General features: G+C 45.1%; 1 protein-coding gene across 4 annotated transcripts in view; it reads right to left on the bottom strand.

Annotated features, from left to right (window-relative positions):
* Nucleotides 1-25,315, bottom strand: part of LOC119969061 (interleukin-1 receptor accessory protein-like 1) — a 1,781,127-nt gene that overhangs the window by 981,354 nt on the left and 774,458 nt on the right. For all 4 annotated transcript variants that reach the window (XM_038802244.1, XM_038802246.1, XM_038802245.1 and 1 more), the window contains exon 3: nucleotides 17,900-18,179. In XM_038802244.1, the coding sequence (XP_038658172.1) occupies nucleotides 17,900-18,179 (280 nt within the window). The remainder of the gene's footprint in view (nucleotides 1-17,899; nucleotides 18,180-25,315) is intronic.

Genomic DNA, 25,315 nt, shown 5'->3' with positions numbered 1-25,315 from the left:
TCTGATTGTCATCCATTCTGTTTCTGCCTGTGCATTCTGTATCTGCAGAATGACCACCTCATTGTACCTGCTATTAACAAATATCTCATGCTTGCAGATGCTCCACAGTGACTCAATTTGCAGCTCCAGCTCTGAAACACAAATTTTGAGTAGCTGTAGATGGAGAAACTTCATGCACATGTGGTTGCCCTGGACACTGGAAGTGTCCCTGACCTCCCACATTGCACAGGAAGAGCATTCCACATGGACATGCTGTCCTGCCATGACTTACCCTAAAACTACTCCCTTTATTTTTACTCCTTCTACTTTAGATAATATGAAGGACAGTAGAAATACTCATCAGGTCCTACTTACCAAGGCTGCTGGTCTTCTTTCTGAGAAAAGGTGGAATATGGAAGGAGCATCACTTTGCCTCTTCAATTAAATTTCTCAGTTAGCAAACCTCAACTCAAGCACTCTAATGGAACCCAAAACAGCGCTACAGTGATGCCCTCCACTCACTGTTTTAGAAACTGAAATCCCCGGCTCTCTTGTCACTGTTGAAAACACTGAAATTCCTCCCTGAGCCCCGTTCTCTTTATATAGTGTTTCCTGTCTTAGGTATGTTCTCAAACGAGGTTCAGTCTCTGCCTCTCTCCTGAGCCATCAGCAGCTTGCCCCACTAAAATCAACAACCATCCACAATAAAATGCTGTAGTCACTGGGGTGGAATTTCACTACAACAGGAAAAGGCACAAATAGAGAAAAGGCACCAGAAACGCACAAGTGTGATACATTTATGTATGTCTGGAATTTGGGATGGTTTGATGTATAAAACTCAGTTGGAATTTGTTAAATGTTTTCTTGTGCTTTTTACATTGTGGTCTAGCAAACAATACAATGGTCAGTAACAGTGAGAAGATAAGTTGTGGTACTGTTGGGAATGGGGAATTGGGCATTGGTTTACTGGTTGCATAGTCAGATGAGTTGAGTGTGGCGATCATGGATGGAAAGGGACTATATATTGGTCCCTCCTCATCTTCCTAGTTGGTCAATATATAAAGCTGATCCTGAGGGCTGTGTCCTCATTTTGTCAGTGTCGTGCAGTTTACAACAGGCCATGGTGAACTGAGAACTCCAGGGCTCATTCAGAGGAGCCTAGGTAGTGGAAGCTTTGTTTCTGCACTGTGATGGTCAGTTTAATCAAATTTTCTGTGACAGCATGGCTTTCGTTACATGCATGTTGCGTATATGTGGGGTGCATACTGGAGTCACGAGCATGTCAGCAAATGATAGCCCTTGTCAACCAGCAGCCATCACCTGGTTTCAAATGCAATAACATAACAGACTGGCACAGAATGAAGGCACGACGACTGCTGCCAGGCATTGAACTATATGATATGCACAACAGTTGGACATTACATTTCAGAACTGACAATGGTGCCCACAAAGAGATGTGCATGCAGTCAATGGTATCCTGTACCATGAGGAAGTCTGCAATCCTCTCCAAGTCATATATTCACTTTGGCAAGAGAGAATAGAATGTAGTGGGAGATGCTGTCAACATTGCCTGCTCCAGCCTCGAATTAGGTCATTGTATAAAAGCTCATGTCCACAGTCACTGTCACAGGCACTGTAAATGTCAATCTCATCCCGCTCTGAGGTTGTAGTTCTGGTCTCAGTGAAGATGCACTTACTGAAACATAGACATTCGTGGAGGAAAATTGAATCCTGAACACCCTGGTCACACATGACCTCACGCTGCGAACACTTCACCCATCTCTTCCAGCAGCTTAGCCTCCTCTGAGTCAATTCTGTTCATTCTTCCTGTTATGATGTAGATCAAAAGGAATGCTTACTAATGCACCCATATCTGGGAGAAAGTGGTTTGTGCACAATCCTTGGAGTCAGGGAAAAGTTGTCCAGCTCATATCACACCATTCTCTGGAGACTTCAGGAAAGCATTCCACAAACATAAGAATTAGGAGCAGGAGTAGCTATCTGGCCCTTCGAGCCTGCTCCGCCATTCAATGAGATCATGGCTGGTCTTTTGTGGACTCAGCTCCACTTTCTCGCTCGAACACCTTAACCCTTTATTCCTTTATTCTTCAAAAACTATCTTTATCTTGAAAACATTTAAAGCAGGAGCCTCAACTGCTTCACTGGGCAGGGAATTCCACAGATTCACAGCACTTTGGGTGAAAAGTTCCTCCTAAACTCAGTCCTAAATCTACTTCCCCTTATTTTGAGGCTATGCTCCCTAGTTATGCTTTCACCTGCCAGTGGAAAAGACCTCCCTGCATCTATCCTATCTACTCCCTTCATAATTTTATATGTTTCTATAAGATTCCACCCCCCCCCCCCCCCCCCCGCATCCTTCTAAATTCCAACGAGTATAGTCCCAGTCCACTCAACCTCTCCTCATAATCCAACCCCCTCAACTCTGGGATTAACCTAGTGAATGTCCTCTGCACAACCTCCAGCGCCAGTACGTCCTTTCTCAGGTAAGGAGACCAAAACTGAACACAATACTCCAGGTGTAGCCTCACTAATACCTTATACAATTGCAGCATAACCTTCCCAGTCTTAAACTCCATCCCTCTAGCAATGGAGGACATAACTCCATTCACCTTCTTAATCATCTGTTGCACTTGTAAACCAACTTTCTGTGACTCATGCACTAGCACACCCAGGTCCCTTTGCAAAGCAGCATGTTGTAATATTTTATCATTTAAATAATAATCCCTTTTGCTGTTATTCCTACCAAAATGGATAACCTCACATTTGTCAACATTGTATCCCATCTGCCAGACCCCAACCCATTCACTTAAATGATCCAAATCTCTCTGCAGACGTCCAGTATCCTCTGCACTTTTTGCTTTACCACTCATCTTAGTATTTTCTGCAAACTTGGATACATCGCACTTGGTCCCCAACTCCAAATTATCTATGTAAATTGGGAACAATTGTGGGCCCAACACTGATGATTGAGGGACACCACTAGCTACTGATTGCCAACCAGACAAACACCCATTAATCCCCACTCTTTGCTTTCTATTAATTAACCAATCCTCTACCCATGCTGCTTTACCCTTAATGCCATGCATCTTTATATCTTATGCAGCAACCTTTTGTGTGGCACCTTGTCAAAAGTGTTCTGGAAATCCAGACATACCACATCAATTGGCTCCCTGTTTTCTTCCGCACTGGTAATGTCCTCAAAGAAATCCACTAAATTAGTTAGGCATGACCTGCCCTTTATGAACCCATGCTGCGTCTGTCCAATGCAACAATTTCCATCCAGGTGCCTCGTTATTTCTTCCTTGATGATAAATTCCAGCATCTTTCCTACTACAGAAGTTAAGCTAACTGGCCAATAATTACCCACTTTCTGCCTACCTCCTTTTTTAAACAGTGGTGTCATGTTAGCTAATTTCCAATCCGCCAGTACCACCCCAGAGTCTAGTGAATTTTGGTAAATTACCACGAGTGCATTTGCAATGTCCCTCGCCATCCCTTTTAGTACCCTGGGATGCATTCCATCAGAGCCAGGAGACTTGTCTACCCTTAGCCCCATTAGCTTGTCCATCACTACCTCCTTTGTGATAACAATTGTCTCAAGGTCCTCACCTGTCACAGCCTCATTTCCATCAATCAGTGGCATGTTATTTGTGTCTTCCGCTGTGTAGACCGACCCAAAAATCCTGTTCAGTTCCTCAGCCATTCCTCATCTCCCACTGTTAAATCTCCCTTCTCATCCTCTAAAGCAGTGCATCTCAAACTATCTGATGTGGCGGACCGGCAGTTTTTTTTTTCAATGTGCCAGGGACCGGTGAGCGAAACAAGCCAATCCAGGATTACTGTCTCTTTCTTTTCTGGAAACACTCCAAGTACTGGCAGACGATGGCTCGCGTACCGTACCACACTTTGAGAAGCACTGCTCTAAAGGACCAATATTTAGCTTAGCCACTCTTTTTTGTTTCATGTATTTGTTGAAACTTTTACTATCTGTTTTTATATTCTGAGCAAGTTTACTCTCATAATCTATTTTACTCTTCGTTGTAGCTTTTTTAGCGGCTTTTTGTTGCCCCCTAAAGATTTCCCAGTCCTCTAGTCTCCCACTAATCTTTGCCACTCTGTATGCTTTTTCCTTCAATTTGATACTCTCCCTTATTTCCTTAGATATCCACGGTCGATTTTACCTCTTTCTACGGTCCTTCCCTTTTATTGGTATAAATGTTTGCTGAGCACTGTGAAAAAACGTTTGGAAGGTTCTCCACTGTTCGTCAACTGTTTCACCATAAAATCTTTACTCCCAATCTACCTTAGCCAGATCTTCTCTCATCCCAATGTAATCTCCTTTGTTTAAGCACAAAACACTGGTGTTTGATTTGACCTTCTCATCCTCCATCTGTATTTTAAATTCCACCATATTGTGGTCGCTCCTTCCGAGAGGATCTATGAGATCATTAATCAATCCTGTCTCATTACACAGGACTAGATCTAGGATCACTTGTTCCCTTGTAGGTTCCATTACATACTGTTCGAGGAAACTATTGGGGATACATTTTATAAACTCCTCCTCAAGGCTGCCTTGACCGACCTGGTTAAACCAATCGACATGTAGATTAAAATCCCCCATGATAACTGCTGTACCATTTCTACATGCATCAGTTATTTCTTTGTTTATTGCCCGCCCCACCATAATGTTACTATTTGGTGGCCTATATACTCCTCCTATCAATTACTTTTTTGCCTTACTATTGCTGATTTCCACCCAAATGGACTCAACCTTATCCTCCATAGCGCCAATGTCATCTCTCATTACTGCCCTGATTTCATCCCTAAATAACAGTGCTACACCACCTCCCTTCCCATCCACTCTGTCCTGCCAAATAGTTTGATACCCTTGGATATTTAACTCCCAGTCGTGACCATCCTTTAACCATGTTTCAGCAATGGCCACTAAATCATAGTCATTCACGATGATTTGTGCCATCAACTCATTTACCTTATTCCGAATAGTACGAGCATTCAGGTAAAGTACCTTTATGTTAGTTTTTATACTTCCATTTTGAATCTTAACACCTCTATCAGTGACCTCTCCTAAGTTATGTTTCCTTTTAACTTTTATCCTAATTCTCCTTATTGTTGAACCCATATCTTCATGTAATAACCTGCTGCTTCACATTCCAGGTATGTTTTTACTTCCTGTTTTATTCCTTTTAGTATTACTGACCTATTCACTGATCTCTTCTCAGACACTGTCCCCTGTACTGTGGCCCTTTTTGATTTTTGACTGTGGCTTCTCTGCCTTACACTTTCCCCCTTTCTGCCTTTTGTTTCTGTCCCCGTTTTACTTCCCTCCGACTTCCTGTAGCGGTTCCCATCCCCTTGCCACATTAGTTTAAACTCACCCCGACAGCCTTTGCAAACACCCCCCCCCCCCCCCCCAGGACATTGGTTCCAGTCCTGCTCAGATGCAGACCCTCCAGTTTGTACTGGTCCCACCTCCCCCAGAACCAGTTCCAATGCCCCTGGAATTTGAATCCCTCCCTCTTGCACCATCTCTCGAGCCAGGCATTCATCCTATCTATCCTGACATTCCTACTCTGACTAGCTCGTGGCGCTGATAGAAATCCTGAGATTACTACCTTTGACGTCCTTCTTTTTAGTTTAACTCCTCACTCCCTGTATTCAGCTTGTAGGACGTCATCCCTATATCATTGGTGCCTATATGCACCACAACAGCTGGCTCTTCACCTGCTCAAAACAACAAACATGACTATAATAGCAGCAAAATCAGTCGAAATGGAGCAGCAACTCGTTACTAAGTGCTTGATGATTCCTTTAAATATTGTTTGTTGAATGGGGACAAGGGGTGGTGAGGCTGTCCTTCCTGTTGCTGAACATGCCGTCAATCGTGTGCGTTAAGAGATCTTTGGAGTGTTGTGCTCCAAAGTGATAACACTGTCACCAAATCAATGTCACAGCCTGATTGACATCACAATATTCATACTTCAGGCAGGCATTCCCTGTGCACACTGTTACCCTCACCAAAACCGCATCTGGGGTGAATCGGAAATATGCATGCATATTACAGGTGCAATTTTAAAGCAAAACATGCCTGAAAACTAGCCTCAAGGAGACAAATTTCGTGGCCAATAAATTTACATGGACAGAATTCTACGCTCGATCCACAGAGGGTTCCGAAGTGGGGAAGCCTGCCCTTAATGTCCTTAAGTGCCCTGCCAAATATGAATTTGCAGGCAGATGTCAGCTTTACGGGTGCATGGGGTGGGGAAATTTGAAAATAAAATTAGTTTGATTCTGAGTGGGAAGTGGAGTGGCTCCCTAATCAGAAATCCCGTTCTGACTGGGGGCACGGTCCTCTTAAGGCCAGATAACTTCTGGACCTACCCCTCCTTTCCCCCACCCCTACCAACTAGGCTATCCCCCAAGATCCTGACTGCACCCACCTTGCGAGCCCCCAGATTTTCCCTATCTTTCCTACCCTGGAAACCTGCCACTTACATTGCCCTCCGGTCCCTAGGACTTAATGGCCCAGGCAGATCCCTTCAGTGCCTCTTCCAGCCACTCCAGCGCTACGCCTGGAGGGGTTGGAGAGTTGTGAGCCAATCTGCTTGGCTAGCAGATCTCCAAAGCGGTACTCCCGCCTGAGTGAGAGGCGGAAGTCGCACCTTATGCCAATCAACTCTCCTTAAAGCATAACATGGCATTGGGGCTACTGTAGTCGGCGAGAATGCATTCCCAGAGTCCCCACTCAGGCCCATGTGTTTCCTTAGAAAGGTACATTGAAATCAGTGGTGGGTAGAATGCTTAGCACCATAGGCGGGGGATACCAGGCTAGCTGGGTGGGCTAGCTCACGGAAGCGCAGTGGGGGGGGGGGGGGGGGGGCGAGCAGGTGACTTGTTTGTTATGGGGGTTGGGATTGTTGTTTTGTTAGTGAGGGAGGAGAAGGTGGGAGTGGGGAGAACTGTTCTGTTTCCAGGGGAGACACTGGCGCTTGGAAACAAATGGGAGGTCGATGACGGTGGACACCCGAGGGCAGGCCTGAGGAAGAGCAGGAAGTGGGCCAGAGGCTGGCCTAAGAAGGGTGATGGTTGATTGGCAGGAATGTTGGGGACGGGGTGCTCTCCGGCCAGGCTGATCACATGGAACGTGAGGGAGCTGAATGGGCTGGTCAAGAAGGCTCGTGTGTTCGCACATCTGAAGAGGATGAAGGCAGACGTGGCAATGTTACAAGAGACGCACCTGAAGGTGCGCACCTGGAAGGAGGGTTGGGGAGGGCAGGTATTTCATTCGGGGCTAGATTCTAAAACTGGGGGGGTTGCGATCTTGATTAATAAGCAGGTTTAATTTGAGGTAGGGAGCATAGTGGCGGATCCGGGGTAGGTATGTTATGGTAAGTGTGAAGTTGGAGGGGATGCCGGTGGTCTTAGTAAATATTTACGCACCAAACTGGGATGATGTGGAGTTTATGAGGTGGGTGTTGGAGAAGATCCCGGACCTGAACTCACATCGGTTGATCATGGGAGGGGACTTTAATATGGTCATTGAACCGAGGTTAGATCAGTCGAGTTCAAGGACAGGGAGGGTGCCAGCTGCGGCGAAGGAGCTAAAAAGGTTTATGGAGCAGGTGGGGGGTGGATCCGTGGAGGTTTGGACGGCAATAGCGAAGGAGTTTTCTTTTTTTTTCCAGGTTCACAAAGTGTACTCCCGGATTGATTTTTTTTGTTTTGAACAAAGCTTTTCTGGCGGGGGCGGTGGATGCCGAGTATTCGGCAATCGTTGTGCCAGACCATGCCCCACACTGGGTGGATGTACGAGTGAGTAAGAGGGGGATCAGCCCCCGCAATGGAGACTGGATGTAGGACTGTTGCAGATGAGGGGGTGTGCACACAGGTGGGGGAGAGCATCCAGAATTATTTGGAGATAAATGATACGGGGGAAGTTTTGGCAGCAACGGTGTGGGAAGCATTAAAGGCGGTGGTTAGCCGGGAGCTAATTTCGATACGGGCTCATAGGGGCTGGTTTAGCTCACTCGGCTAAATCGCTGGCTTTTAAAGCAGAACAAGCAGGCCAGCAGCACGGTTTGATTCCCGTACCAGCCTCCCCGGACAGGCGCCGGAATGTGGCGACTAGGGGCTTTTCACAGAAACTTCATTGAAGCCTACTCGTGACAATAAGCAATTTTCATTTTTCATTTTTTCATAGGGAGAAGGTGGAATGGGCAGAGATGGATAGGTTGGTTAGGGAGATATTCCAGGTGGATGGAAGGTATTCTAAAGCCCCGGAGGCAGGATTGTTGAAGGAGCAGCAGAAGCTGCAGATGGAGTAGGGGCTGTTATCTACAGGGAAGGCGATGGAACGGTTGAGGAAGGCAATAGGGGCGGTATATGAGTTTGGGGAGAAGGCCAGTAGGATACGAGCACATCAGCTAAGGAAAAGGGAGGCGGCCAGGGATTTAGGAAGAGTGAAGGACAGAGGAGGAAGCATGATACTGGACCCAGCAGGGGTGAATGGGGTGTTTCAGGCATTTTACAGTCGGTTGTATGAGTCGGAGCCCCCAGCTGCGGTGGAGGGAATGAGGCAGTTCTTGGGAAGGTTGAAATTTACGTAGGTGGAGGAAGGGTTGGTGGAGGGGCTGGGAGCCCAGATCAGGATTGAAGAAATGTGAGAGGGATTGGAGGTCATGCAGTCGGGCAAGGCCCCGGGTCCGGAAGGCTGCCCAGTGGAATTTTACAAGAAGTTCTCTGGGATGCTGGGCCCGCTGCTGGTGAGGGCATTTAATGAGGCACGGGAGCGGGGTGTTCTTGCCCCAACAATGCCACAGTCTTCGATCGCATTGATTCTGAAGCAGGAGAAGGACACAGAGCAATGTGGGTCATACAGACCAATCTCACTATTAAATGTTGAGGCCAAATTGCTGGCCAAAATCCTGGCCTCGAGGATAGAGGACTGTGTAAAGGGTAGGCAGTTAACGGCCAATGTTAGAAGGCTCCTGAATGTGATCTTGATGCCCTCCGAGGGGAGGGAGGCGGAGGTGGTGGTCGCTTTGCCGCGGAGAAGACCTTCAACTGCGTGGAATGGAATTATTTGTGGGAGGTCCTGGGACATTTTGGGTTTCGGCAGGGCTTCATTGACTGCATTCGGTTGCTGTACCAGGCACCGATGGCGAGGGTGCGGATGAACCAGGTGAGCTCGGACTATGTTAGATTGCACCGGCGGATGAGGCAAGGATGTCCCCTCTCCACACTATTATTTTCCTTGACTATCGAGGCATTGGCAATGGCGCTGACAGTGTCAAAGGACTGGAAGGGGCTAGTCCAGGGGGTTGGAACACAGGGTCTCGCTATATGTAGGTGACCTCCTCCAATATATTTACGACCAGTTTGGGAGAATGGGGGAGATTATGCGGATCTTAGGGGAATTTGGCCAGTTCTTAGGGTACAAATTGAATATGAGTAAAAGTGAGGTGTGTGTGATCCAACAAGGTGGCAGGAGAGGAGACTGGAGAAGTTGTCGTTTAAAGTGGTGGGAAGGAGTTTTCGTTACCTGGATATTCAGGTAGCAAGGAGATGGGAGCAGCTACACAAATTAAATCTGGGCCGTTTAGTGGAACAAATGAAGGAGGACTTCCGGAGGTAGGACATGCTCCCGTTGCCACTGGAGGGGAAGGTACAGACCGTAAATGTGACGGTTCTTCCAAGATTTTTGATTGTTTTTCAGTATCTCCCTATTTTTATCGCAAAGGCCTTTTTTAAGCGAGTGAACAGGGTGATATCTGGGTTTCTGTGGCCGGGTAAAACACCACGAGTAAAGAAAGTGTTGCTGGAACGGAGCCAAGGGGAGGGAGGGCTGGCACTGCCGAACTTTAGAAATTACTACCGGGCAGCGAATATAGTCATGATTAGGAAGTGGGTAGTTGGGGAGGGAACGGCGTGGGAGCAAGTAGGGGCGGCATCATGTAAGGGCACAAGTTTGAGGCATTGGTAACGGCACCTCTACCATTCTCGCAGGCCTGGTACTCCACAAGCCGAGTAGTAATGGCGGCCCTGAGAATCTGGGGGCAATGGCAGAGCACATGGGAGTAGAAGGAGCATCGGTGTGGGCTCCAATCTGTGGTAATCACTGGTTCGTGCAGGGGATGATGGATGGAGGGTTTCGGAGTTGGCAGAGAATGAGTGTTGAGATTCTGGGGGATCAGTTTATTGATGGGAGCTATCCCGGTCCAAAGGATCTGGAAGTTAAGTTTGAATTGCCGGGTGGGAATGGCTTCCGATATCTCCAGGTAAGGGATTTTGTGCAAAGGCAGGTTTTTACCTTCCCGCTCCTTCCACCACAGGGGATACAGGACAAGGTAGTTTCTAGAATGGGGGTGGGGCATGGGAAGATATCGGATATTTATAAAGAACTCATGGAGTGGGAGGAAACCCAGATAGGGGAGACAAAACGTAAATGGGAAGATGAGTTGGGAAAGGAGTTAGAGGCGGGTCTGTGGGAGGATGCCCTGAGCAGAGTCAATACGTCCTCATCATATGCCCGGTTCAGCCTGACACAATTCAAGATAGTCCACTGGGCACACATGACGGTGACTCGGATGAACCTGTTTTTTGGAGTAGAGGACAGGTCTGGGCAATGTGCAGAAGGGCCCGCAAATCATGTCCACGTATTTTGGGCATGCCCGAAGCTCAGGGGATTCTGGCAGGGATTTGCAGATGTCACGTCCAGAGTGTTAAAGGTGAGGGTGGCACCGAGTCCAGAGGTGGTGATTTTTGGAGTGTCAGAAGACCCGGGAGTCCAGAGGGTGAGAGAGGCTGATGTTTTGGCCTTTGCCTCCTTGATAGCCTGGAGGCAGATCTTACTAGTGTGGAGGGACTCATAGCCCCCAAAAGCAGGGGCATAGGTTAGTGACGTGGCTAGGTTTTTCAGGCTTGAGACAATCAAGTTCGCCCTGAGAGGTTCATCATTAGGGGTTGTTTCGAGGTCGCAGCCATTTATCGACTTCTTCGGAGAAAATTGAACTGTCAGCAGATTCAATGTGGCGGGGTTGGGGGGGGGGGGGGGGGGGGATGAGGGAGCAAGGGGGGGTGGGGGGAGGGAGTTAGACTCTCGGTCTCGCTTAGGTGAGAACTGTGGGAGATGGAGGGGTGCGTTATGTGTTGAACCATGTTTATATCTGTACTTGTGTTTTTTGTTATTATAAAACCATAAATAGCTTAATGTTTTTTTTAAGAAAAAAGGTACATTGAACATTTTTTCAAAAGACAGCTAATTGGCCAATTTTATTTACTTCATGATTTTACCTTGCTTAAATTATATTATATCATTGTTTCCCAGGTGCAAGGGTACGTGATGTCTCGGATCGTGTTTTCCGGGTCCTTAAGGGGGAGGGGGAGCAGCCCCAAGTCGTAGTCCACATTGGCACTAACGACATAGGTAGGAAAGGGGACAAGGATGTCAGGCAGGCCTTTAGGGAGCTAGGATGGAAGCTCAGAGCGAGAACAAACAGAGTTGTTATCTCTGGGTTGTTGCCCATGCCACGTGATAGTGAGACGAGGAATAGGGAGAGAGAGCAATTAAACACGTGGCTACAGGGATGGTGCAGGCGGGAGGGATTCAGATTTCTGGATAACTGGGGCTCTTTCTGGGGAAGGTGGGACCTCTATAGACAGGATGGTCTACATCTGAACCTGAGGGGCACCAATATCCTGGGGGGGAGATTTGTTAGTGCTCTTTGGGGGGGTTTAAACTAATTCAGCAGGGGCATGGGAACCTGGATTGTAGTTTTGGGGTACGGGTGATTGAGAGTATAGAGGTCAGGAGCACAGATTTGACTTCGCAGGAGGGTGCCAGTGTTCAGGTAGGTGGTTTGAAGTGTGTCTACTTCAATGCCAGGAGTATACGAAATAAGGTAGGGGAACTGGCAGCATGGGTTGGTACCTGGGACTTCGATGTTGTGGCCATTTCAGAGACATGGATAGAGCTGGGACAGGAATGGTTGTTGCAGGTTCCGGGGTTTAGGTGTTTTAGTAAGCTCAGAGAAGGGGGCAAAAGAGGGGGAGGTGTGGCGCTGCTAGTCAAGGACAGTATTACGGTGGCGGAAAGGATGCTAGATGGGGACTCTTCTTCTGAGGTAGTATGGGCTGAGATTAGAAACAGGAAAGGAGAGGTCACCCTGTTGGGAGTTTTCTATAGGCCACCTAATAGTTCTAGGGATGTAGAGGAAAGGATAGCGAAGATGATTCTGGAAAAGAGCGAAAGTAACAGGGTAGTTGTTATGGGAGACTTTAACTTTCCAAATATTGACTGGAAAAGATATAGTTCGAGTACATTAGATGGGTCGTTCTTTGTACAATGTGTGCAGGAGGGTTTCCTGACACAATATGTTGACAGGCCAACAAGAGGCGAGGCCACATTGGATTTGGTTTTGGGTAATGAACCAGGCCAGGTGTTAGATCTGGAGGTAGGTGAGCACTTTGGAGACAGTGACCACAATTCGGTGACCTTTACGTTAGTGATGGAAAGGGATAAGTATACCCCGCAGGGCAAGAGTTATAGCTGGGGGAAGGGCAATTATGATGCCATTAGACATGACTTAGGATGTGTAGGTTGGAGAAGTAGGCTGCAAGGGTTGGGCACACTGGATATGTGGAGCTTGTTCAAGGAACAGCTATTGCGTGTTCTTGATAAGTACGTACCAGTCAGGCAGGGAGGAAGGGGTCGAGCGAGGGAACCGTGGTTTACCAAAGAAGTGGAATCACTTGTTAAGATGAAGAAGGAGGCCTTTGTGAAGATGAGGCGTGAAGTTTCAGTTGGGGCGCTTGATAGTTACAAGGAAGCGAGGAAGGATCGAAAGAGAGAGCTAAGACGAGCAAGGAGGGGACATGAGAAGTCTTTGGCAGGTAGGATCAAGGAAAACCCAAAAGCTTTCTATAGGTATGTCAGGAATAAAAGAATGACTAGGGTAAGAGTAGGGCCAGTCAAGGACAGTGGTGGGAAGTTGTGTGTGGAGGCTGAGGAGATAAGCGAGATACTAAATGAATACTTTTCATCAGTATTCATTCAGGAAAAAGATAATGTTGTGGAGGAGAATGCTGAGACCCAGGCTATTAGAATAGATGGCATTGAGGTGCGTAGGGAAGAAGTGTTGGCAATTCTGGACCAGGTGAAAATAGATAAGTCCCCGGGGCCTGATGGGATTTATCCTAGGATTCTCTAGGAAGCCAGGGCAGAGATTGTTGAGCCTTTGGCTTTGATTTTTATGTCATAATTGGCTACAGGAATAGTGCCAGAGGACTGGAGGATAGCAAATGTGGTCCCTTTGTTCAAGAAGGGGAGTAGAGATAACCCCGGTAGCTATAGGCCAGTGAGCCTCACGTCTGTTGTTGGTAAAGTCTTGGAGAGGATTATAAGAGATACGATTTATAATCATCTAGAACAGGGGTGGGCAAACTACGGCCCGCGGGCCGCATGCGGCCCGCCAAAGGTATTTCTGCGGCCCACCAAGTCATTAAAAAAAAAAAAAAAAAAAAATTTTTTTTAAAAAAAATTTTTTTTTTTTTTTTTTTTTAAATTTTTTTTTAAAGGTTAATGGGTGGGGGGGCTGTTGGGTTACTTACTGGTATAGGGTGGATACGTTGACTTGAGTAGGGTGATCATTGCTTGGCACAACGTCGAGGGCCGAAGGGCCTGTTCTGTGCTGTACTGTTCTATGTTCTATATGAGGCGCCCACAATCATAACCGGGTGAAGTAATTATTTTACTTAATATACTATGCGGCCCTTTGTGAATTGTGAATTTCTGAATGCGGCCCTTGCACGGAAAAGTTTGCCCACCCCTGATCTAGAACATAGAACAGTACAGCACAGAACAGGCCCTTCGGCCCTCGATGTTGTGCCGAGCAATGATCACCCCACTTAAACCCACATACCCATACCCAACAATCCCCCCATTAACCTTTACACTACGGGCAATTTAGCATGGCCAATCCACCTAACCCGCACATCTTTGGACTGTGGGAGGAAACCGGAGCACCCGGAGGAAACCCACGCACACACGGGGAGGACGTGCAGACTCCACACAGACAGTGACCCAGCCGGGAATCGAACCTGGGACCCTGGAGCTGTGAAGCATTGATGCTAACCACCATGCTACCGTGCTATCTAGATTGGAATAATATGATTAGGGATAGTCAGCATGGTTTTGTGAAGGGTAGGTCATGCCTCACAAACCTTATCGAGTTCTTTGAGAAGGTGACTGAACAGGTAGACGAGGGTAGAGCAGTTGATGTGGTGTATATGGATTTCAGTAAAGCGTTTGATAAGGTTCCCCATGGTCGGCTATTGCAGAAAATGCGGAGGCTGGGAATTGAGGGTGATTTAGAGATGTGGATCAGAAATTGGCTAGTTGAAAGAAGACAGAGGGTGGTGGTTGATGGCAAATGTTCAGAATGGAGTTCAGTTACGAGTGGCGTACCACAAGGATCTGTTCTGGGGCCGTTGCTGTTTGTCATTTTTATAAATGACCTAGAGGAGGGCACAGAAGGTTGGGTGAGTAAATTTGCAGACGACACTAAAGTCGGTGAAGTTGTAGACAGTGTGGAAGGATGTTGCAGGTTACAGAGGGACATAGATAAGCTGCAGAGCTGGGCTGAGAGGTGGCAAATGGAGTTTAATGTGGAGAAGTGTGAGGTGATTCACTTTGGAAAGAATAACAGGAATGCGGAATATTTGGCTAATGGTAAAATTCTTGGTAGTGTGGATGAGCAGAGGGATCTCGGTGTCCATGTACATAGATCCCTGAAAGTTGCCACCCAGGTTGATAGGGTTGTGAAGAAGGCCTATGGTGTGTTGGCCTTTATTGGTAGAGGGATTGAGTTCCGGAGCCATGAGGTCATGTTGCAGCTGTACAAAACTCTGTTATATCCGCATTTGGAGTATTGCGCATAGTTCTGGTTGCCTCATTATAGGAAGGACGTGGAAGATTTGGAACGGGTGCAGAGGAGATTTACCAGGATGTTGCCTGGTATGGAGGGAAAATCTCATGAGGAAAGGCTGATGGACTTGAGGTTGTTTTCGTTAGAGAGAAGAAGGTTAAGAGGTGACTTAATAGAGGCATACAAAATGATCAGAGGGTTAGATAGGGTGGACAGTGAGAGCCTTCTCCCGCGGATGGAGGTGGCTAGCACAAGGGGACACAGCCTTAAATTGAGGGGTAATAGATATAGGACAGAGGTCAGAGGTAGGTTTTTTACGCAAAGAGTGGTGAGGCCGTGGAATGCCCTACCTGCAACAGTAGTGAACTCGCCAACATTGAGGGCATTTAAAAGTTTATTGGATAAGCATATGGATGATAATGGCATAGTGTAGGTTAGATGGCCTTTAGTTTTTGACTTCCCATGTCGGTGCAACATCATGGGCCGAAGGGCCTGTACTGCGCTGTATCGTTCTATGTTCTATGTTCTATATAGATCCATCGACAAAATCAAAAAAAAAAATCACCCCCTCCATTTTGATGATACAAGAATGTTGGAATTACTCGTGCTAACCTAATTTTCATCTGTCAACAATGATAAGATTTCTTTCCCACTTGCTAATCAATTTTTCACTTGTAAAGGTGCTGCTGAGCATGATATAGAAAGTTAATAGGTGGATAAGGAATTGATAAACAGAATGCCCACCAGCTGACTTTTACCTCTACTGACTGCATAATAGTAGAAATACGTAAATACCTGTCTTGTTGCAGTCAAATAACTTTATTGTTTACGAGACTAATAACTTTATAGTTTACCAGACTACAGAATTCTAATATCAACAGGTTGTTCCTTTAAATGTTGTTCTGCGTTTATTGGAAGGCATACATGACAGCGAATGTTTATTGTTAACTGTAAGGTAACAATGATATTTCACAGCAGTCTATCCATTCACTAGTACAAGAAACAAATAGCTGCCGCAAAATATAGAACCTGCTCAGTGAATATTTGAGCATTTGAATTTCATTGCCATGGTAAAAAGTGATAAATACCAAACATGGACCATTATAAACTGTCAGGCAAAAAAAATAACTGAGGTAAAATCACTACAGAGTATAACCATTCCTTTGACAGGCAATTTAGCTGACTTATACTTGGTCATATCCATACAAATACCTGAGTGACATTTAATGATTCTAGCTACAGCCTTGCAGCACTTTTTAAAGCTGACCTCTGAAGACCAGAGGTATTTTTGAATAAATATATTGAAACATTTTATCAAAATCTAACCTGCATTTGTAAAAATATTATCATGTTGCAAAGCATTATTGCTATGATTAATGAGCAACTCAATTCTTATTATGCATACGACTACACAGATGGTAAAAGGCAAACAAGAGAGCATTTAGTCTTATATCATGTAGCAATATATATTTTCTTAAAACATTATGAGAAACATAAAGTGGTGTTCTTCAGTCTGTACCGGCAGCTTTGAAGGCAGTGGGGTTCGTAAAATGCAGTGTGTGGCCTGCCCACTGCCTCCCCATCTACCCTCCAACGTGTCTCCCACTTTACAGAGAGTGGTGGAGGTGTCAGGACACTTGGGCCGATTGAGGCCCTTAAGTGGCAAATTAATGACCACTTGAGTACCTTATCCCACTCCCTCTCACCACTATTTTACCTGCAATGGGGTAAAGATCCAAGCCACGTGGGAAGGCCAGCAGCTTCAACTGCATTGGTGCTTGTGTTCTACAAGGGGGTAATGTATCGCTTTTAGGGTCGCCAGTACCCATCAGAGATAATGTCCAAAATCAAACCCCTTTTTGATCCTTTAACCCCCATATGCCCACTATTTTCTTAAATTTGGCCTCCCCCAATCTACTCACTCCCTTCACTAAGGTCTGCCATCCAAGCTCTGCCAATGCTCTAGAAGTGCCTTCAATCTAGCCTCTGTTAGTTCTTTTTGTTTGGGGACTGACTGTTGTCCCAATATTGGCCAAAGCTCGAACCAATCAATTGGCCGGTAGCTCTCTATGTTGGATCTTGCTCCCTAGATGGGGGTGGAAGTCTGGTCCTTCACCAATTAACACCCCACTTTAAGTTGAATGGCTGCAGGGCAGCCTGTATCAGCCGAGATGCATTCCCCACTGATGCTGAGGGCCGGGGGGGTGGGAAATCCCGCCATCAGAAAAATGTTTCCCGTAATCATCTTCCTACTCCTTCAGGTACCATGGCCTGAAAGGGGGTTGGTGACAAAGTGCCACAGTCATTTGGCTTCTGCAGTATGGCTGACTAGGAAACTCTCCCACTTTTTACCAACTGCTACCAGGCATATTAGAAGGATTTACAGGTTGATAGTCAAACTGGTCAAATTATGAACGCACCTTTCCTGGCCATCAAATCCTGAAGACTACCATCCCATAAAAACCTTACATGACCTTAATGCATTGTTGTATCTATATATTCAAGTCATCTTTAATTGCTTATTTTAATAGAATACTACCTGGAGGGCTTGAACACACAGGAAAACTTGGGCCAGGATTTTCTGGCCTCGCGACAAGGTGCAGCGAGCCTTTCAAATCTCTGTTGACTTTGAAGGGACCGGGAAAACCCCACTCAAAGAGAGTTATAGACAGCAGGTGATTTGAGTCCATAGCTCTGTCGAGACTGGAGTCCTAATCCAATGCCTTTGACCACACGACCATACTATTACTTAAATTCCACCAGCTGCCATGATGGTATTTGAAGCCAGTCTCTGCCGTATTTTTCTGGTGGGCCTCTGGATAACTAGACCAGTAAGATGACCATAATGCAGTTGTCCTCCAAGTACATGTTTGCTAATCATTACTACATGAATGTTGTGAATTAGATAACTGTAGCAATTCTTTCTTAATTTACTATTCAGTGAAGGATTATCATACCTCAGTACACAGGAAAACAGTCCCCCATCCTGAAGTTCTGTTGGGCGAAACCAAATGGAGTCTTCTTCTTTGCTCATTCGAATTCCATCAAATGGTATCGGCTCTTCAAAGTCCCCATGGCCGCTACTTTTGTACCACATCAAGCTAAGTCCTGAACTCTGAGCTATGGTGTAGTTTGCCCTGATGTATCCATAAAACAATGCACATTTCACTCGCACCGGTTCCCCCAGAAGAACTTGATACTTCTTGTAGTCCACAGACCAATCTGTACAGCCATCAGCTAAAATAAAGAACAGAAATATAAATCAAAACGCATGCCACAATTAATATAATTATTTTTTTCATCAGAAGTACTTAGCTGAAGTAAAATTCAAATATGATACGCATTTAAGCCAGGTATATAAAACAGGTATGTAAATCCATAGCAGCAGGGATCCAGGTTTAATTCTGACCTTGGGTGACTATGTAGAGTTTGCACATTCTCTCTGCCATTAATACATTCTGTGATCTGACTTTTATGCCACTATTAGCAGCTGCTTTAGTCTTTAATAAAACAGAAAAAAGCTAGAAAACTCAGCTGGTCTGGCAGCTTCCGTGGAGAGAGAAAAAGAGTTAAGGCTTCAAGTCCATCTGAGTCTTCTTCAGAACTTCCAACATTTTCAATTTTATTCCAGATTTCCAGCTTCTGCAGTGCATAGATTTAATTTTGCCTTAGTCTTTAACACTATCATAGCCACTCGCTTTGTCCTGCATCTATGACATCTTTGTCAAATCTCTCCTGAGCTTCTATCCCTGACCTATTTTGCTGCACCCCCTATCTTCACCAGTATAAAACCCATCACATTTCTACTTTTCTTCAGCTCTGAAAAAGTCATGCAAATGCAAAACACAAACACTGTTTTTCTCTCCACAAATACAGCCAGATCTGCTAAGGTTTTCCAGCGTTTTCTGTTTTTACTGAGTTCAGATATTATAATTTATATATGCTTTGAAAACTGTTTTTCTTTTCAAGCTGCACTGTCACCTGCTCAATATTGAAGAGCTAATGCATTCAGTGTGAAAGCTAGTGTCCCTCTGTACAGAATGATTCATAGCATGAATGGCTTTCTTGCTTAAAAATTACATTTTCCAGTATTTTCTACATATGATCTAGATAAGTATGTCAGTAATTACTGAGCTGGAAATGGAGAATCCGCCTGGGTCTTTAATGAGATCTAAATGTGAGGTTGCTGAGGCATACAAGGGTTTAGGAACATCTGAATTAGTCAAATAGTTTGAAAATAGCTTGTGTCTCTGCTGATCAAAAACCTCCATGAGGAATTTTGATTGGAAGGAGTAAGTGCTACTTGCTGCCATTGCTATGCTGTTCTCAATATAGGCATAGACATTTTTAGATGCATGTCATTAAATCAGTCCATAAGCATAATGTGATGCTGGAAAGTATCTGTTAGCTATGTGTCATGTATGGGCAATTAATAATAGGGGCATTAAAATATTACTCATGGGGATGTTATATATATGTAAAAATTAATGCAGATGATAATGATGCAGTCTCCCTGAACATTTCATCATTCTGTCAAATCGCCGTAGAAACTGTGCTACGTTACCTCCAAAGTGACTAGTAATTTGAACATTTTCTGAGAACCTCGCCATAAAAGATGGAAGAAGACATTTTTAATAACATTCTGCTGTTATAACTTTTGAATGAAGAGCAGGAGTAAGCCATTTGGCCCACCGAGCCTGTTCCACAATTCAATGAGATCATTGCTTCTTGTGAGGTATTAAATATTCTTGGGCTATTCAGCTACAGGGGGAGAACAGAAGAACCCCATCCAGTACCAAGTTCGCATCCATATAGGCATATTTTCAGTGGGATCCGGGTTCCACTGAAAAATGATCAGTAAGTATAAACCTGTATGACTTTCACCTCATCCATCCAAGTGCACATTATGGGTAACACCATGTCGTTGCTGAATTAACCTAACTTAACAAGCAATTGAACAGAGGACTTTCTGAGTGTGTATCTGGTTTTGCATCGCATCTCCTTAACCATGAGGGAACCCAGTCACTCATAAAATGAGAATCAAATTTTAGATTGTTAATTGTTGCATTACTGAAAGGGTTCAAAACTATACAAGCTAAAAAGAAATCACACAAGCTGCTCATCCCTCAAAGACAGAAAACGAGTGATGAGAAAATAATTTTTTCAGCTCAGACTGTCTACAGGACCAAATTCTAGAGAATGCTTTATTTATACAATTTGCATGCCAGGATTCATTTGAATACTTTAAAAATCTTTATTGTCACAAGTAGTCTTATATTAACCTGCAATGAAGTTACTGTGAAAAGCCCCAATTCGCCACATTCCAATGCCTCTTTGGGTACACAGAGGGGGAATTCAGAATGTCCAAAAACTAACTAACAGCACGTATTTTAGGGCTTGTGAGAGGAAACCGGAGTACCCAGAGGAAACTCACGCGACAATTGTAGTGCATGTGTGTTCACTACAAAAAGGAATATAGTGGTTTACAGCATGGAAACAGGCCCTTTGGCTCAGTTTGTCCATGCCGCCCAGTTTCTATCACTAGGCTAGTCCCACTTGACTGCATTTAGCCCATATCTCTCTATACCGACCCTGCCCATGTAACTGTCAAACTGCTTTTTAGAAGACAAAATGGTACCCGCCCCTACCACGGCCTCTGGCAGCCCGTTCCAAATGCTCACCACCCTCTGTGTGAAGAAATTTCCCCTCTGGTCGCTTTTGTATCTCCCCTCTCCCACCTTAAACGTATGCCCTCTCGTTCTACAGTCCTCTACATTTGGAAAAAGATGTTGACAATCTACCTTATCGATGCTCCTCAATATTTTATAGACCTCAATAAGTTCACCCCAAAGCCTCCTACACTCTAGGGAAAAAAGTGCCAGTCTATTGTTCTGGGCCAGGGTTTAGAGAACCCCAAGGTGTATTATGGAGTTCACCTGACCCACAACTTTTCATAGATTGTGGTATGGGAAGCACATGGCCCACTCTACAGGTGTGGTACAGCAGAAAAGGAGAAGTATTTTTGAAGAGCAAAACAATGTTTATTCTATGAACTCAAGTTAACTTTTTTAAAACATACAGTGAACATCTTAGCAAACATGAATTAAAATACAACCCCCAAAGAATACAACACTAAGTAATCCTTAAGCTATCCTTTTAACATCCATAAGACTTCAAAAAAACCTTTAAACAGAAGCACATCAGGTTAAAGTCACTACTGAGAGCAGTTATTGTTTTTAAATCACCAAAGGATCAAGTTACAGTCTTTAGATTACAGAGCTAGAGACTCATACACCTTCTGGCTGTGACTGCAGCTATCCAGCTCTGAAAATGAAACTAAAACACACCCTGCAGCAAACAGCCGAAAACAAAAGTAAAAGGCTGACAGAGAGCCCAGCTCCACCCACTCTCTGACATCACTGCAGTAATAAACACCCATTTATTAAAAGTACTCTCACTACAGATATTTATATACACACTCATTTATAAACACCCATTTCTTAAAGGTACTTTTACATGACACGATCCAGTCTCTCCTTATAACTCAGACCATCAAGTCCTGGTAGCATCGTCATAAATCTCTTCTGCACTCTTTCTAGTTTAACAATATCCTTCCTATAATAGAGTGACCAGAACTGAACAAAGTATTCCATGTGTGGTCTTACCAATGTCTTGTACAACTTCAACAAGATATCCCAACTACTGTATTCAATATTCTGACCAATAAAATCTGGCATGCTGAATGCCTTCTTCACCACCCTGTCCACCTGTAACTCCACCTTCAAGAAGCAATGCACCTACACTCCGAGACTCTTTGTTCTGTAACTCTGCCCCAATTAGGGGCTGGTTTAGCACAGTGGGCTAAATAGCTGGCTTGTATTTCAGAACAATGGCAGCAGTGCAGGTTCAATTCCCGTACCGGCCTCCCTGAACAGGCACCAGAATGTGGCGACTAGGGGCTTTTCACAGTAACTTTGTTGAAGCCGACTTGTGACAATAAGCGATTATTACTACTATTAACTCCCTTTCATTACCTGAGTAGGTCCTACCCTGATTTGATCTACAAAAATGCTTCACCTCACATTTATCCAAATTAAACTCCATCTGCCATTCATCGGCCCACTGGCCCAATTGATCAAGATCCTGTTGCAATACTAGATAACCTTCTTCACTATCCACTATGCCACCAATCTTGGTGTCATCTGCAAACTTACTAACCATACCTCCTACATTCTCATCCTATATCATTTATAAAATATATAACAAATAATCGTGGACCCAGCACCCATCCCTGAGGCACATCGCTGGTCACAGGCCTCCAGTTTGAAAAACAACCCTCCACAACCACCCTTTGGCTTCGGTCACTAAGTCAATTTTGTATCCAATTGGCTACCTCGCCCTGGATTCTGTGAGATTTAACCTTTTGCAACAACTTACTATGCGGTACCAATGTGGAAGGGAGTTGATATATTTAACCAATGTATGGACGTTATTAGACAAACAGAGAAAAATATGTGTTTGGTGATATTATAATTAGTTGATGTACCCATATTGCAATTCGATGACTGTGCTCATATGTTATACATCACGTAATCCTAATTTCATTTATGAATGAACATCGATAATTTTCAAACAAATGTACACCTTTAATTGGTTTACATGAATTTCTTGTAACTGAACCCAAAAGTAGAACTATCTGTGTAATCTATAGATCAGAGCTGTCCAGTGTGCCCCTAGTTGGAGTGCTGAAACCCTTTCTATAGCTCGTAATAAAGGTCTTGTTTTAAAACTCCAAGAATCTTTGCCTGGTCACTCATGAGTGAAATAGTACAAGAGCCGAATAGCTGTATTCTCTCCAGCAGCACTCACTAACGCATCCAGACCAGACTTGAAAATCCAGCAGCGGCTTTTTTAGATAATAAATGCATAGAGTCCCCCTTTCCCATTAGTAAATCATGAACACAAAGATACCAACATGTAGAAAGCCATGCCATTTGTGCGTATGTGCGCATGCTTGAATGTGACATTTTCTGAATGCAGTTATTCCATCAGAATGTGTGATCCTTTTATTTTTGCTGGCAAGACAGCATGGCATAGGAGAAGGATTTTTTTCAATATAACAGACACAGAAGTAGTCAACTATAAAGCACAACGTTCCATAAAGTACCAAGGTTAATTTTCTTGTCAACCACTCTGTCAAAATAATATTGCATCTAGGGAAACATTGCAAATGGTGAGAAGGAAATTAGCTCAGGCTTGTTTTCAGGCATTAGACTCAAAAAGTAAATGAGCGTCAGGTCTTGTCTCAATATTTCTGGTGAGCTGGCAGTACCTATGGAAGTTCCATGGAGTACTTTGTTGATGTTAAGAATGCCAATTTGGCTTGGCTGCCATGTGTGCTTATCAAGTGAGAGGAGGGAGAAGCACACCTGCTTCTCTTGGCTTCACATCAAGTTAAATTACAAAAACAATCTTGTCTTTTTCATGGTGGCTTCCAGTGGTCCCTTTACGAACTACTGGTTAAGCTGCTCGAGAAGCCAAGAAGGAATAACTGAGCAGGCCAGCCTCACCACAGCAAAGTTTAAGTTCCAGGGTAGGTCCTGTAAAAGATATCATTGACATATGCAAAGTGACTAATGCCATTTTTAGTTTTCTGCCACAGCTACTTCATTATGGGCAGCTGTGATAAGGCTATCAACATATTAAAAGTGCCTCTGGGGTGAAAGAAATAGCCGTGGGAAGTTCAGGCTTTTTGTCTCATCCTGAATCCCAACACTAAGCAGAATGAGATCCAATATTCTCCCCCTGCATTGTTAAATGCTAATCAAGAGGCAATAGAGAGAGGCAGGTTATCCTGGAAGAGCTGTACAAATCATACACGGCAGTTGCCACTATGTGTGTCCTATTTATACAATATATTTTACCTTCAGTGTTCTCTTGTTCAAGAAACTCAGCTTCAGAAGTCAATGGAAAGAAAAATTAGCCGGGTTACCACAGACGTGTACAACAAATGGTCAATCGCCATTCACCTGCTCTGTCCTCATGCTGAAGTTATATACAAACCCAAGAAACTAGGAGCGTCGAGCTATATTTTCCAGAAGCCACGGGAGGCGTCCAGCTTGGTGAAGAATTTGGCATGAGCCATCTCACTGGTTAACTCTTCACGCTTCGGGATCGGGTAATGCTCTTGCATGATGTTGCGGTTCAGGTCTTTGGGATCAATGCAAATGCGGAGTTCACCAGAGGGTTTTTTTACGCAGACCATGGAGCTGACCCAGTCTGTTGTTTCCGTGACCTTTGAGATGATGCCCTGCCCTTGGAGGTCTTGCAGCTGCTTTCTTAGACGATCCTTGCGAGGAGCTGGCACCCGGCGTGGTGCATGAAAAAAAGTTTGTAGCATTATGGGAGCGTGCCCATTCCATCAAACACATTGTGGTATTGTGTGAGAATGTCGCCTATCTCGGCCTGGAGATTCACATCGGTCGAGGAAGTCGCCGGTGTCGAGGATATGGTGTGGACTCGCTGGACCAAATTCAGGAGCTTGCAGGCACGAGCACAGAGCAGGGACGCCCTGTCAGGCCCGACGATCTCGAATCGTAAAGTTGCCTTGATTTCCTTGTGAGATACCCCTAGCCGACATGATCCACTGGCAGCTATGGCATTGCCATTGTAGTCAAGGAGTTGGCATGCTGGTGGAAGAATGCTTGGTTGGTCACGGGTACTGTCGAGATTTAACTGCGATATGAGGTTCGCAGACGCGCCGATGTCTAGTTTAATTCGGATGCGAGCCTGGTTGATTGTGAGGATAGAACACCACTCATCGTCAGGCTCCACACTGAGGATCAAAAGGCGGGTTGCAGGTGCAGTGGAGACCAGCTCGCGTGTGGTTATGATGCCCACCCGATATGGAAACTCGAGGCAGTCAGCATCGGCATCCGTTGGGCTGTCGGGATCAGCATCCCGCATGTCTTGTTGTACCGAGCGGACACTTCTGCTCCATGTCTGGGATCGCTGGCTGATAATTGGTGGAGCGTACCTGCAGCAAGCCGCATAATGGCCAGGCTTCCCACACTGTAGGCATCGCCGTCCTTTGGCTGGATATTGCCGCTTTAAATAGGCGGAGCCACCATTCGGACACGTCATAACGCTGACGTCAGCGTGTTCCGTGCGCCAACACGCATGCGCAGTGCGGTCGGCCGACGTATGCACCTGCGCATTAGGGTTTTCGGCCTCGTTGTCCACCCGGTCATGGCGCGCATGCGTCGCGACCCAGGAAAAGTGCACGAAACGGCCATTCTCCTCGATACTCAAGTCTTGCATTTTTGCAACGGCTTGCACCCGTTCTGCCTCGTGGGAGGCCAGTTTTGCAGTTT

Source organism: Scyliorhinus canicula, chromosome 7 (assembly GCF_902713615.1).
Source record: "Scyliorhinus canicula chromosome 7, sScyCan1.1, whole genome shotgun sequence".
NCBI lineage: Eukaryota > Metazoa > Chordata > Chondrichthyes > Carcharhiniformes > Scyliorhinidae > Scyliorhinus > Scyliorhinus canicula.
This window is presented reverse-complemented; position numbering and strand designations above follow the sequence as displayed.